The sequence below is a fragment of the Elgaria multicarinata genome, chromosome 11, assembly GCF_023053635.1.
Source record: "Elgaria multicarinata webbii isolate HBS135686 ecotype San Diego chromosome 11, rElgMul1.1.pri, whole genome shotgun sequence".
NCBI classification, from domain to species: Eukaryota; Metazoa; Chordata; class Lepidosauria; order Squamata; family Anguidae; genus Elgaria; species Elgaria multicarinata.
The window spans coordinates 47733322-47748746 of record NC_086181.1 but is presented as its reverse complement, the minus strand read 5'-3'; the positions used below and the strand labels follow the sequence as shown (position 1 = coordinate 47748746).

The 15425-nt window shown below is 54.9% G+C and overlaps 1 protein-coding gene across 1 annotated transcript; it reads right to left on the bottom strand.

Annotated features, from left to right (window-relative positions):
• Positions 1 to 2166: 2166 nt before the first annotated feature.
• On the bottom strand, positions 2167 to 15063 carry NYAP1 (neuronal tyrosine phosphorylated phosphoinositide-3-kinase adaptor 1). The gene is made up of 6 exons (XM_063137526.1): positions 14811 to 15063; positions 7073 to 7365; positions 5176 to 6468; positions 4420 to 4626; positions 3749 to 3858; positions 2167 to 2424 (listed from the first exon to the last, which is right to left on the bottom strand). The coding sequence occupies exons 1-6, from the start codon at positions 14999 to 15001 to the stop codon at positions 2167 to 2169; spliced, it is 2352 nt and encodes a 783-aa protein (XP_062993596.1). The 5' UTR covers positions 15002 to 15063.
• Between the last annotated feature and the right edge of the window lie 362 nt (positions 15064 to 15425).

Here is a 15425-nt window from a genome sequence, read left to right as displayed (position 1 = left end):
GCTGCTGGAAATAGTGAAGTCACAATCTGGCAAGGTGGGCGAGTCAATCACCTTGAAGCCAGGCCTGGTGTGTACATATGGAGCACGTTTAGAGGAGCCGGAGGGAAAGCCAGTATTTGTGGAGAGGACGGGGGCAGAGGACGGGGGCAAGCGATGGCATCAGGAGGGAGCGGTTGAAGGGCATGAAGTTGCTTTCACAATACCACACTGATTGATGAGCCACACCAGCGTGAGCTTAAAAGGGTGACCAATTGACCAGGAGGAAGCTGGACCTCTTCCCCACTGGCTGGTCTTCCAGGACCCCCCCCCCCACTGGACTCTGTTGCCTAGCTCTGTGAAGGGGAAAGTGGGGTAATGTCTAAATACGTTTCTCATCCTCCTTTATGAGGTGTTTGATGCATGTCACACTTCGCGTATGATGGTGTCTGGCACTAGTTCACATCATGTTCTTTACCCTGTGTTTAACCTGCTATGAATAAAACCCACAGAGTTCTTAAGTCCTCCAGTGCCCAGAGAGGGCCAGAATCTTTTTGCCATGGCAAGGAGCCCGTTGGAATTGAGAATGCCTAGAGAGGACACAGAAGGTAGATTCCCCACCTGTGCTTTCTCAACACCAAAAAAATCCGTGCGTCATTGAAACTGCAGCACAATGCTAGTTGTTATTTAAATCAAGCCCACCCCCACCCCACCCCCAGAATATGCCATTTCCACTGAAATCTTCTCTAAAATCTCCAACTTCCCATCTTCTTTTTCTTGGCAGGAAAAATTAATTAGCTTAAAACAATTCTGTAAGTAGATTTAAGAAACTAGAATCAATGGGAGATGAAACGCTGAGCAAGGTCCATTTTGGCATCTTCAGTCTATGAAATTAGCCAAACCTGCTGAATTTTTTTTTTTTTTAAAAAACCAACTCTCTCAAGCTAGCAAAAATGAACCAGAAAACAAGAAATTGGGGCAGGCAACAAGAAAAATGCATTAAAATGATGCTACAGCAGGTCACATCTGTGACAATGAAATTAAAAGTAACCATTTTATCACATGGGAAAACATTCATGAAGCAGATCTGATTTTTTTGTTTCTAGGGGGGAGATATCTGGAAAAGTGCATTTTCCACCAAAACTTAGTTCTCTTTTCTCAGATTTGATGGATTAGAAAACTGTGTTTTTATACTTCCACTGCTGGGCTGGAAGCGGCGTCATTTTCCTTGTTTTATTTCACTTTGTAAGCGACGGTTTGTATCTTTTTAGAGAACTGGGAACTGAAGGCAAGAGCTCAAGACACATATAGAGATGAAGGCCGTCTCTTTCACTTACTATGAAAATCAAATTTCAACTTCACCCTCGCCCCCCCCCCCTCCTTTTGCTCTTCCTGTTTTTTGCTCATGGGTCATGGCTTTTTTTACTTTTTGTCACTCTCTGGTAACTGTCTGACCAAAAAACTCAGCACCACAGGTTTGGTAGAACAGCCCCCACCCCCACCCCCACTTCCTCAAAAACTGCTCATGGAGGAATTTCAGGCATCTCAGTCAGGGGCCTGTGTGAAATTTGCAGTCTTCCCACCCACCCCTCCCCAGTGGCATTTTCAGAGATGGAAGGAAAATCATGTGAGGGACTGGAAGTGCTCCTGGCACTTTTAACCCCAGCGTATTTTGGCAAAGGAGGAGGTGGCGGCACTGTCTAGCCTGACACACGCAACCACACCTGGGCTACACCTGGCCCCACAACCTCCTAGAAAGGCGAGTGATGGCGTCTTACACGTCCGTCCGTTGGCATAGATGCGGTTGGCTCTGGGGTGGGGGCAGCTGGGTGCTACGCAGCTGCCTCGGGGGTGGCTGGCAGCCCCTGATGCAGGGCTTCCTTGGAGGGAGGCAGCTGGTGATCCAGGGTGGTTGTTGTTGTTGTTTTGCCTGACCTTTTCAGTGCCCCCTTTTATCCAGGATATCGTCAAAGAGAAATTCACCCTCCTTCACCAAAAGTAGCTTCCCGGCCACAGCTCAGCAGCGGGCGGCAGCACCCCAAGCAGCCCACCGTCTCTGGCTTGTCCCAGGCCTGCGGGGCCCACGGGCAGGGGCTCCATGCTGCCAGCAGTTACGCCCTGCAATGTGTTCCGCTCGGCCAGCACAAGGCACCGGTTCCTTGGGGTTCAGCCCCCCACCCGCCCCCGCTGTCATATGGCCGTGTCCCAGAGCACTGTCTGCTGGCGGCGGCAGGGCGGCGTCCCGGACTTGCGGTTCTCCGTGTTCCTCCGCCAGCTCGGCAGGATGGGCATACTCTCCTGCTTGCACAGGCTGCGTTCGGGGCGGTGCCGCGCTTTGATCTCCTTACATACGCACCGCTTGCGCTCAATGACCTCCAGCAGCTTGCCATCCCTTTCACGCGAGCTCTGCGGGACCCCGGGTGCTGGCAGCTGTGCGTGCTGCAAGGCCTGCCGGGAAAGGGACAGCGTTACAAAGGGGACGGGTGCCTCCCACGTGGCCACCCCTTTGCTCCCCACCCCACCCAGTAAGTAAGTGACTGGGTCCAACAGGGCTCAGGCCTCGCCGGTCTGAGGAGTGACTTGTGAGCTTTGGGGACGGGAAAAGTCAGGCAGAACCTTTCTTGCTTTCCCTGTAGCCCAGTCAGTAAATACTGGCCAGTATTGAGGCTGGGGGTGTCATAGAATCATAGAATAGTAGAGTTGGAAGGGGCCTACAAGGCCATCGAGTCCAACCCCCTGCTCAAGGCAGGGATCCACCCTAAAGCATCCCTGACAGAGGGTTGTCCAGCAGCCTCTTGAAGGCCTCCAGTGTGGGAGAGCCCACAACCTCACCAAGCAACTGATTCCATTGTCGTGCTGCTCTAACAGTCAGGAAGTTTTTCCTGATGTCCAGCTGTAATCTGGCTTCCTTTAACTTGAGCCCCTTATTCCGTGTCCTGCACTCTGGGAGGATCGAGAAGAGATCCTGGCCCTCCTCTGGGTGACAACCTTTTAAGTCTTTGAAGAGTGCTCTCATGTCTCCCCTCCATCTTCTCTTCTCCAGGCTAAACAGGCCCATTTAGCGGTAGAGTATTGGGGCCAGTGTGTGTGTGGGGGGGGGGGGGGAGTGTCATTTAGTGCAGGAGGTCCAGGGCTCAATCCGTGCAGGCATCTCCAGTGAATAGGTCTTGGTAGCGAGTGGTGGGGAAGGGTCCTCTGCCTTCCTGAGACCCCGGAGAACCATTGCTGACAAGAGTGTGCACAATGCCCGTCTTAGAGGGAGAAACAGTCAGACCTAGCAGAAGGGCAGCGTCCTATGTTACACTGGATTCGTGGGAACTGTGTGTGGCGGGGGGAAACCTCACATAAATACAGCTGAACATTTCTTTCTTTCTACATTTCCACCCTGCCTATCCTGTTTCAGCATAAGAATGTCAGGGCATATCAGTTTTACGTATGACTTCCAGGCCCAAGAGAGTAAAAGAAATTCTGCAATTATTTGTTTTCCGCCTCCCAAAATTTCATTTCCCCCTCCCCCAGGAAAAAGAGGACATTTTTATGGATTTTTTTTAAAAATCCTGATTCTCACTTGTCCTTGCCCCAGCCATGCAGACTCCAGAGATAGGGCAGCCATTCAGGATCAGCACCTGACCTCTTGCTGCTGCTGCTCCCACAACTCCACTCCGCTCCCCTGCGTGCTCCCATAATCCCTTGGCCTAACCCACCCGTCTTAGAGAGCCCAGGCACGCCCAGCCCATCTCCCCCATCCCACAAACCCTCCATTCCAATGTACCAGGCTGGCTGGGTCCCGGGGATGGCTACATGGCCTCTGGGTGTGAATCACAGCATGTCGAACGCCAGAGGTGGATGCCGAGCGGCCCAGAAGGTAGCCACCAGTGAAATCTGGGGGAGGGGGAGACAGGAAACAGGTTCTTGAACAGTGCAACGCAGTGAGACCTCCCTCCCTCAGGCCCCGGCTCACTATACAGATCGGCCCTGTGTGTCACTCATCTGTCTGTCAGGAGCAGGCTCGTAATGTGGAACAAGAACATGGCTGAGAGGAACAGACTCCATATGGCGAATAAAGCAAAATAACATCATTCTTCTCTCTCCCCCCCCAACAACAAGGCATGATTTGGTGAGGGGGGAGATGAGGGGCCCCCCTGGGGATGCCCCCCGGCAAAGAGAATCCAGCGTAACAAACCAGTGAGCAAACATCCGTGTGTGTGTGTGTCTCTCTCTCTCTGCATGCCCAATCTCGCTTGCTGCAGTCTGTCCTCATTTGAAGGTCACCTGCTTCTTTGCAGCTGCACTGTGTACAAGTTCTGCAGCCAAAACCAGCCAAAGAACAAACAGGGACCCTTCACCCCCAAAGCGAACTCTCCCGCAGGCAGAGAGGGCCGCGTCTACAAGCCTGACACCCTTCATTCCATAGGAAGCCCCCACCTTGCACAACAGCCTCACCTCCGTTACGGTGACAGGCAGGAAAGGTCTGGCAGGGAATGGGCAGGTTCGTCCTTCCCCCTGGCATCTTGGCAGCAAGACCCTCAGGCCCTGGGGTGCGGACCGGGATCCCTGACTGCAGCAAGCCTGGCGAAGCTTTCTCTTCCTTTTCCATTTTGGGCTGAGCACTGTCACTGCTGTCCCATGCCTGGGGGCAATCTGTGGCCTCTGCAAGAGCAGAAAAAGAGCTCAGGGGAGGGGGGAAGAGGCCCCGAGGTCAGACAGAGTTGGGGGTCCTGCCCCAGGGGCCTGTTTGGAAGAAAATTAGGAAGACGGAGTGCAGCCACTGAGCGCGGTCAGGGCTGTTGCCGCTGGAACCCCAACACCGCTGGGATCAGCACTAAGGCCAGGCTTGGGCTTGCCTTCGAAATGAGGCCTCAGTCGTTCTGCAAGTGGATGGAAAAGGTGGCTCCTAGGAAAGAAATTTCCTCCCCCAACGCTGTAAAGCTGGACTCCGACGGGAAGGCAATGCCACCACTCGTGAGGAGAGCACCTTCCTCTCCCTCCCTCCCCTTGATCCCCCTGCTTCACCGTCTCCTTCCCGGTTAGCACCAGGTGCCCTCAGGCTGGAGACGGCAGCCCCATCAGGAGGAGAGCAGCTCAATTTGCCCTTCACCAGGTCTGCGATCCCTGAAGGGCCACAGCCTTGGCCATTCACCTCCCAGTCCCTACAATCCAGGCCAGCCCGTTTTCACCCCCTGCCGGAGCCCCACTCACTCTCGGCGTCTTTCCCTTTCCGGCTCGTGTAGCCCATCCGCCTCTGTAGCACCCATCCAAATGGCTCCTCCTCCCCCGCGGGTCGGCTGCATTCGTCTCCAGACAGAAGGTGGGAGCAGGCGATGCTGGCGAATGCCCTGTCCTGAAGCTGGATCTTCACGGCTGACGAAGCTTTGGCGCCCACGCTCTTGATGCTCTCGTATGCCGGCGGGCGCTTCATCCCTGCGCAGGGCGCTGGGTAAGTCCAGACCATGCCCAGAGGCGGTGGCTCAGGCAGCGTGCACGCCCTCTGCACCTGTTTACAAGAGGGCACGGTCGATGGGCGGGCACACAGCATGCCGTGCAGTACCGAAATCTCTTTCTCGGTCTTCTGTTCGGCCGGGGCGCTGTGGGTCGTGACCTTGACTGCCGAGTACACCATGGTGTAGGACACGGCCGGCTTCTCTTTCACCGGCAACATGGACGGGACGGAGGCGGAGGCTGGGGGCAGCGGTGCTGCTGCTGCTGCTGGCGCAGGGGCCTGCTTGGCCGGCGGACAGGTCATGCTGTGGGAATTGGGGATGTCTTTTTCTGCTTTGCTCTGGCCGGCGGGCTGCGGAGGCAGCGGCGTGGAGTGGCTGCGAGCCCGGCCAGAAGGACCCAAGGCGCTGCTCTCGCTGCCCCGCGGGTGATGGTGACTGGGGACCTGCGGCGTCATAGGGGCGGACGGGGCGTCTTTCACGTGGCACGGAACAGGCAGCTTGGAGCCATCCTGGCCGGTGCCCTTGTAGCCTTTCTTGCCCTGGGGGAAGGCCAGCAACGGGGGCCGGTGCTGCAAAAGGTTGGGGAAGGGTGGTGGGATCTCGCACGGAGAGGTCTTGGCACTCGCCACCGCCTTCGCGGCCTCCCGCTTGGCTGGCCGGTGACGTGGGGAGGCTGGGGCCCCGTTGGGACGGGACTCCCCACCTTCTTCCGGGAGCGGATATTTCATCTCTTCATAAATGGCTTCGCTCTCGTCAGAGTCCTCGTCCGCTGCGGTGGGCAAGTGAGGCGGGGGCCCCGGTCCACGGAAAATGTCCCCCACCATCTCAATGTAGACGGGCTCGTCCTCCTCCGCGTCGGAGCCCTTCGTCTGGCTGTGGGAGAAGGCGCGGCCGTAGCGCTGCATCGCTCCGCCCGGAGTGGGGCCTGGGAGCCGCCCCGAATACGTCTCGTCGAACGAGACGGACAAGTGGGTGTTGGGGCTTCGTTTCGGCTTCTGCGGAGGCACCTTGCGGCCCGAATCTCGGCTCTCTGCGCTTGCCTTTTGGGAACCTAGCGGAGAAAAAGAACGCAGGAAAAGGCGGCGTGAACGCCAAAGGCGGCGCGAAGAGCCAGCTGGATGGTGACGAAACGAGGGCGCTCAGCGCTGGGCTCCGCCAACTCTTTGCAGCACTGGCACTCCGCTCCAGAGCTTGCAAAGTAACAAAAAAGTGGAGACCGTGGGGCAATAAATAAGCCAAAGCCTTTGGGCGCTCGGACGCGTCACCTCTCGGACGCTCAGCCCTCCCTCCACCAGCCTTCCTCAGGCAAACCCCACCACCCCCACCTCTGGAGACATGGGGCCCTTTGCCGGTCGTTGCTCCCCCACTGCCTCTGCCCCTAACCTTCTCTCCAGCCGCCTTACCCCAACCTTGCCCGCCACCTTTCCTTTTGCGCCCCCACCCTCCTCATCCCAGCATCCAGAGGCAACCCCGTCTCTTGGTGCTGGGAGCTCTGAGCCTCGGGGTGGGAGGTCGTACAGCCCAGCCCACTCTACGGTTTCCCCGAGTCACACGGCCGCCACACACGCGCCCCACCCCCGCCCCGCCCAGAGCAGCAGGTGCAGCCGCACATCCTAGCGTCACTTTGGGGAACGAGGCAGAGCCCTCACCCTTACTTCCTTTCTTGCTCTCTCCTTGCTCCAGGATGGTCCTGGCCTCGGTGCTGAGCTTGGTACTGGGGTGGCGCTTGGGCTTAGCGGGAGGCTGGCGAGACCCGGCGGCTCCGTCCCCCGAACTGTGGTCCACGCTGCCCACGGAGTGGCAGGAAAGGGAGCGAGGCGCCATGCTGCTGGCACAGGGGTGTGGGGCATGTTCCTGGGAGGCCGGCATGGTCATGAACCCCATCCTGAAATGGCGTCGGAAGGAGGCCACGTCCCGCACCTTCCCCACGCTGGACTCCTTGGCCGAACTGCAAAGGAAGAAGAAGGAGGAGGAGGAGGAGGAAATGAGGCTGCAGGCAGGGCTCCCAGGTTTGAAGTCTCCACCCCAATGGCCGGGGAGCTCCTGCCAGGACTACGGTTGAGTCCCAATCTTGCACAGACACCATGCTGCACACCGCACAGAATCCCGAGTGGCCTCGCCTGGAGGGCTTAAGGCTTCCTCTGGCGGGCCTGCCTTGAAGAGGAGGCAGACCAAGGCCCTGCCTGCCACGGCTCTTCAAGGACCCCCGAGGTCCACGATGAGCTCCTGGGATTTGCTCATACGTTGGCCAAGGAGCTTCTGGAAGCCACGATGATGGGGCTCCCCAAACGGAGTGCAAGGAGGGTCCCTCCAGTCACCCTCGTGTTCCAGTCAGGCCACTTGACCGTTCCTTGGGTAGGCAGAAGGCCGGCTAACAGTCCAGAACAGCCCGAGGGTGTTTCATCCCTAGGGAGGTCCCAGTTAGGAGATGGCCCTGCTGGCATTTGCGGATCTCTCTCTGTGGGTTTCATAAGTCAGAGCTCAGAGAAAGTGAAAGAAGGAGGCAGAGGTGTATGAGAGGGGAACCGTTCTTGGCAGCTCGGGAGAAAGGGAGAGCTCAGACAGGAGGAGCAACCGAGAGTCGGCTGAAGGGGCAGGGCCTTGTGGGCCCAGGTGCCCTCCCTGGAGATCAGCTGTTGGGGGGGCGGCACGTGGAGCTGCCCTCTTGTCGGAGTGCCCCTTTGCCGCCCCCCCCCCCGGTGCTCTGCGTGTATATTGGTAAACAAAAGTAATATTACAAAGAGGCCACAGCTCTCTCTCTCTCATCCAAACATGGATAGCGCATGACCCTATCCTTGCTAGGGAGGGAATGGATGTTAGGAAATGCCCTTCATTTCAGAAGAACGTGTATCATAAATACGATGCCCCAAGTTCAGAGAGAGACGCTCACACCCACCTCCCAAAGTCTTAGGCTCCAGCTACCACATCTTTTCAATACATCCCCCTTCCCACACACACGTTGTTCTCGCCAGTAGCAGACGGCAGAGATATGCGCTGCAGTGTGTCCGCCTGCGGCTGGCAAAGCACCAACGGCTGGGAGCGGCCTCCTCTGAGCACCCCTTGAGGCTGACATCCATCCCCCTCCCCAGTATCCTCGCTGGGGCTCTGCAATCCCAACCCGCAGGCCCCATCCTCTCTTGGCACGCCGGCAGCAGGCGCCGCCGGGACAGTAAACAAACCCTCAGCTGCTCTCTGGTTCCTGAGACGCCGGAGACGTTGGCCAGGGCCCAGCCAGTCTGGCATCACCAAATTCCACCTCCAGTTATCACACCAGATATCTGGGTGAGACGGAGCGCCTGCAGCAACAGCGTTCACAGCCAGGCAAGCGGGAAACTGCTGGCAAGCTGGTCAGAGAGGGAGCGCCTCTTCCGTTCCCCCCCTCCAACTTCGTCTCCCACGCCCCATTTGCTTCCCAAATCGCCCCTCTGACCTGCTCGACCCACAGCCGTCTTCTCCCACCCTCTCAGCCCATTTTTCACCCAACACGTCCCTCTAGCTCGCCTAAGGCAGAGCCGGCTCAGCCACTGCTGACCCATCCCTGCTCGTACTTCCTTAGCGCATGGCTCCAGCAGTGGCTGCTATGTCAGTACCAAACAAAGACAAATAAGATCCAGAAGGATTCACAAGATGCCTTCAATTGGGCTGGTTTGGATTGGACAGTATGGTCGCAGGCCTTTGAGCTGCACAGAGTTGTTCTTCAGGCAGGAACCTTAAGAACTCTGTGCAGCTTCAAAACTCCCTACCTAGGAGGTTGCCTTACATCCTTGGTCCATCTAGCCTAGCATTGTCAACACTGATTGGCACTGTCTCTCCTGTTCTCAGGCAGCTGGGAGGGGGGCGGCGGCATCTCTAGCCCTAATATGGGGCCTTCACAGGTAACACATGTGTTCTTTCCACCTTTCCACTCACAGCTGGTCCTGTAAAAAGACACTGGCCAGACCAATTTGGGTTCTGCAAGTTTTAAGACCCCCTCCTTCCCCTCCACACCACAGCACAGGACACGGAATAACGGGCCCAAGTTACAGGAAGCCAGATCCCAGCTGGACATCAGGACAAACTTCCTGTTAGAGCAGTACGACAATGGAACCAGTTACCTAGGGCGGTTGTGGGCTCTCCCACACTAGAGGCCTTCAAGAGGCAGCTGGACAACCACCTGTCAGGGATGCTTTAGGGTAGATTCCTGCATTGAGCAGGGGGTTGGACTCGATGGCCTTGTAGGCCCCTTCCAACTCTGCTATTCTATGATTCTATGATTTCTCCCCTTACCACCACCCCTCTTTCTCTGCTCTACACCCATCCATTGATTTCATACTTATTATTATTATTTATTTATTTATATAGCACCATCCGTGTACATGGTGCTGTACAGAGTAAAACAATAAAATAGCAAGACCCTGCCACATAGGCTTACATTCTAATAAAATCATAATAAAACAATAAGAAGGGGAAGAGAATACACCAAGCAGGCACAGGGTAGAGTACAACTAACAGTATAAAAGTCAGATCAAAATCAAGTTTTAAAAGCTTTAGAAAAAAGAAAAGTTTTTAGCTGAGCTTCAAAAACTGCGATTGAACTTGTAGTTCACAAATGTTCTGGAAGAGCAGTCCAGGCGTAAGGGGCAGCGGAAGAAAATGGACGAAGCCGAGCAAGGGAAGTAGAGACCCTTGGGCACGTGAGAAACATGGCATCAGAGGAGCGAAGAGCACGAGCGGGGCAATAGTGTGAGATGAGAGAGGAAAGATAGGAAGGAGCTAGACTCTGAAAAGCTTTGTAGGTCAACAGAAGTTTATATTGGATTCTGAGGTGAATTGGAAGCCAGTGAAGAGATTTCAGAAGTGGAGTAACATGGTCAGAGCGGCGAGCCAAAACGATGATCTTAGCAGCAGAGTGGTGAACAGAAACCAATGAACCATTTATTACATTTTATATATTATCTATTACATTTATATACCACCCCATAGCCAAAGCTTTCTGGGCAGTTTGCAACGATTAAAACACGGGTCGTTATTCCCACACAGACCTTTCGTTCCCACCGTTCAGGCCGCCCGCTGCCCTTTCAACCGTCTTCCTTCCGATTTCCCTGGCCACACCTCTTACCCTCCCTGTTGGCTAAATTGCCTTTCCTTCCCCCCCACCCCCGGCCAGGTTTTATTCACTGGAGTGAAGGGTCCTGGGTACCAAAAGCATGAGGATGCAGCAGGATGCTGGCTGATGGCCCAGCGGTTTCCATGGAAACTGCGTCTGGGTGACCTGCAGGAGCCAGGCAACATCAGCCTGCTGGTGCCTTAACCCTTCACTTCCTGCCAACCAGGGAGAGAGGAGAAAGCAATATTGAAACAGGCCTGGTTCGTTTGGGGCAGGTGCAAGCCGAGGAGGAGACGTCTGCTTGGCAGTCTCTTTAGACACAGACTGAGCAGTCAAAGCCGCCTCAACAAACCGAAGAGGTGGGCACATCGAAATGAAATCTGGCAAGTACAAACACGAACCAAATGTGCAAGTTGGTGGGGCTTGGCCTGGCGGCAGCAGCAACATCACAAAACAAGCATTCAGGACTCAGTGGGTGACGCTGCACCGGTAACAAGACGGTGGGAGAAGAAGAGGGCAGACGAGGGCTCAAGGCCCTGGCCAGAGCTGGGCCAAGCACAGATGCCTGCTGCCCGGCCTGGCCCTGGCCAGATGGCGGGCAACGGTCCTCCATCGTTCTAAATTCCCCCAATGCTCTAGGATGCGCCTATGCTGGGCACTGCCAAAGCATTGGGGGGAATTTTAAATGGAGGCGGTGTGGCACCAATTGGAGCGATTGGCTGCTTGGCCCTTACCAGAGGAGCGTCACTGCTGGATCGGCCCATTAGAGGGGCTTTACGTGTATTTACACGAGCGAGCAGGATCTCCAAGGGGATCGCCTTTGGAATCACCTTTGGGGCTCTCCAGGACACCTTCTAACAGTGGGATTTGAAGATGGTTTAGCCTCCTTTACTGACAACCACCCCAAGGACCACTGGCTTCCTGTGGCGGAGAGCTACATGTGCAAATGGTGCCCGTTCTTTGGGAAAGAAGGTTTATTAATTCATGATATTTATATACCACTCCACAGCCGATAGGATGATGATGATCATTAATAATAATAAAAATAATTAATAATACTATAAATACACCATGTTAAAATTACTATTTCTAAGAGAAGCTGGCTAAGGGTCAAGTTAAAGGAAGCCAGATTCCAGCTGGACATCAGGAAAAACTTCCTGACTGTTAGAGCAGTGCGACAATGGAATCAGTGACCTAGGGAGGTTGTGGGCTCTCCCACCCTAGAGGCCTTCAAGAGGCAGCTGGACAAGCATCTGTCGGGGATGCTTTAGGGTGGATTCCTGCATTGAGCAGGGGGTTGGACTGGATGGCCTTGTAGGTCCCTTCCAACTCTGCTATTCTATGATTCTAGGTACAGTTTTCTAGATGCTGTAGTTTCATGTACTAAAATACTTAACTTGTCAAGAGCTTAATCCAAACTCCAGAAAAGCTCTCAGTCTCTGCAAGTTGGTTGCCCGTTGCTTTTTAAACACTTTTACTCTCTGTCTGGCTTCACTTTGTTTTCATTCTCTTCTACTATCTGAGGTAATGCTGAATTATGTAGCACTGCAACAACCTGTGTGTGTGTGCGCGCATGTGCACATGCGTGCTTTAGGAGCACACTGTGGTCTTGAACTTGAGTACAAGTCCCACCTTGACCAGAGGTTCAACATGGCATTGGGCAAATACGGCCTCAGTTCCTCTCCTGTAAAATGGGATCAGTGGTGGCCTACTTCACAGGAAAGCCAAGGGAGCAAACATACTAAAGGTTGTAAAGCACTTTGCCAATGGAAAGTATTCCATCAGCCTTACCCAACCTGGTGCCCTCCAGATGTTTTGGACTACAACTCCCAACATTCCTGACCATTGGCTGTGATGGCTGAGCCTGATGGGACCTGAAGTTGAAACATCTAAAGGGCACAAGGATGGGGAATTCTGTGGTACATTAATGTTTGCTCTCTAGAGCAGGAGTTGGTCGTAGGGCCGCCCACTAGATCATAGAATCATAGAATAGCAGAGTTGGAAGGGGCCTACAAGGCCATCGAGTCCAACCCCCTGGTCATGAAGTTCAGTTGCAGATCATGAAGTTCAGTTGCAGTGTCAAAACTGCCCGTGTGAATTCTCCCTCTGGAGCAGAAATCAAAGCCCTTTCCAGAACGGATACTCTCCCGAGGCACATAGTGGCAGACTGAAGCCAGAGAGGGCTTGATTCGGTTCAGACCCTCTTCTTAGTTCCTGTTTCATATGAAAAAAGTAGCCACAGAGAAAAGCCCTGTGTGTGCATATGCAAAGTGTGGCTTCCCCGTGCCACTCTCAGCCCTCCACCAGCCTCCACTGAATGTGCACGGGAATGGGGCAAGGGCTTCCACATCAGCCGTGGCCTCCAGCCCAACCACGTCTCATTTCTGTAATTTAGTGCTGAAGCCAGCCTGTCCCACATTCAGAAGTGGGGGAAGTCACAGTCCTCCCCCGCTGCATTTGCTGGACCCTCCCTCAGCCACGGACTCTTGGGGCTGTCCCTCCAAAGACAAGCAGCTTTTCTGCCAGCAGGCAGACTTTCATGCCAGGCTCTCATGCGCCCTACCGCTCACAGCAAAAGCCCCCGGAATTTCCGAAGACCACCTGGGTGGCCCTCCCATCAGCCTGTGAAAATGCCGGTGGGCGGGGCTCCTGTTAGAGCACCTAATCCAGGTGGCGAAGGGACTCCCAGCAGGGCAAGGGTGCCAGCGGTTTAGGCCAGGGAGGAGAAACTGCAGAAACGAGGCGCCCAGAATGGGAAGTCTGGCTCAAGGCAGGATGATGGCGAAGGAGGGTGATAAGCCAAGGGCCTCGAGGGGCAAGTGATGCCTGACTGAGCCAGCCAAGGGAAGCAAGATCTCCCTGCTCGGGATTCCAGGAACAATTAAGTCATCCCCTCTCCTCAGCCCTTGTTCCTCCATGGTTGGCCCATGGCCACGAGGCCCCTTGCCGTCCATCTCCCTAGCCCAGCCTTCCTCAACCTGGGGCACTCCAGATGTGTTGGACTGCATCTCCCAGAATGCCCCAGCAGATGCAGTCCAACACATCTGGAGCGCCCCAGGTTGAGGAAGGCTGCCCTAGCCTGTTACGGTGAGCGAAGAGCACTTCAGAAAAGCACTGGGAGGCCCTGAAGCAGGGCTTGGAGAGAGAGGACGCCCAGTAAAGTGACACACCTTGTAACTGCATTGGGGATTTAGACAAGGAAGGCAAGCTGTCAAGACCTGAGTTGCTAGGTAAACACACCGGGAAACGGCCAAGATAAATATAAGCTTTGCTGGAGATCAATTGCAGGTCCTTTACATAATCAGAATTAATACTACAACACATCAACAGCAGTTCTTTTCATATTAGACTTGTAAAAGAGAGCTAGAAAAAAATCTGACATGACATGATAAAATCAGCAGTATCAAAATAGGCTTTGCAGGAGGTCAGTTGCAAGCCTACCGGAAAAACAACAACAAAGAAAAGTGAGTCATAGCTACAGCTCTGCTCTAAAAAAAATGGCTGTCTTAAAATATGCAAGGGATGGACATATCTCAAAAACCAGGGCAGTGTTTCTGGCCATGGGTGAGAATGGGGTATTCTGGGTAAATCTGCTTTTGGATTACAAAATTGTTTATTTTCTTATTGCAGTTCTATACCGCCCAAATTGCCGAAGCTCTCTGAGCCAGCCAAGGGAGCCTCCAAGTCCTCAAACCTGGGAACAGGTTAACAACATCCTAGACACACAATGGTTCATCCATTATAGACAGAAGGCATAGGAGCCATTTAAAGCCATCCTAACTGGGATGACCTTATTGGCCTCTGGGAGGATCTCTTCTCAATCCTCCCAGAGCGCAGGACACGGAATAATGGGCTCAAGTTAAAGGAAGCCAGATTCCAGCTGGACATCAGGAAAAACTTCCTGACTGTTAGAGCAGTACGACAATGGAACCAGTGACCTAGGGAGGTGGTGGGCTCTCCCACACTAGAGGCCTTCAAGAGGCAGCTGGACAACCCTCTGTCAGGGAGGCTTTAGGGTGGATTCCTGCACTGAGCAGGGGGTTGGACTCAATGGCCTTGTAGGCCCCTTCCAACTCTGCTATTCTATGATTCTATGATTCTGACTCCTGCACCTGCTTGGGCTGTGGCACATCTCCGTCAGCAGGGAGTTCCGGTGGTGCCGGTCAGCCGCCAAACTCTGGATGTGCCTTTGGGGCCCAGCATGGGCAGATGAATTAAGAGGGCATTCTTTGGAGAGAGAGAGACCCCGCTCAAACTACCCGCGGGGAGGGCTGGGCGCACTCTGGCCGCCCGCTTCCTCTACTTACCCTTTCTTGGGCTCGTCGTCCCTGCTCTGTTTCCACTCCACCTTGCTCTTGCGGTACAAAAGGTTCATTTCGTTCTGCAGGAGCTCCCGGGGGCGGCGCGTTTGGCTCAGGGCCCCGTAGGTCCACCGGCCCCGATCCTCAATGAACTGCAGAAACACGGAGATCAAAGCTTCCTGGGGGCTTGCATTCATCTTCTGGTGGCTGGCGCACGGCGGGGAGGGGAACGCCCAGAGGGGGCGCTGCTGAGGGAGAGAGACTGTGTTAGGGACAGATGGCCGGGTGCGTGTGGGTGGGTGTTGGTGTGGGTGTGCGGGTCCAAACTGCTGTCCAAACCGTCGGGCCGCTAGGCCTGTGCTTTGCCTTCCGCACGTGAGCCAGTCACTAGCAGCGGCGTTTCTTGGTTCTCAAGAAAACCATGAAAGTCCCCAGTTGGGGCCCACCCCTCTCGGCTGGGCTGGAGGGGTGGCCCCCACGTGCCACTGGTGGCCGTGGCTGAGGGAGAGGTTGCGGTTCAACCGGAGAGGCCCTGCTTTGAATGTGGAAGGTTCCCCTGCTCCATCCGAACAGCCGATCCAGGTAGGGCTGGAAAAAACCCTGCCTGGAACACCGCTGAGC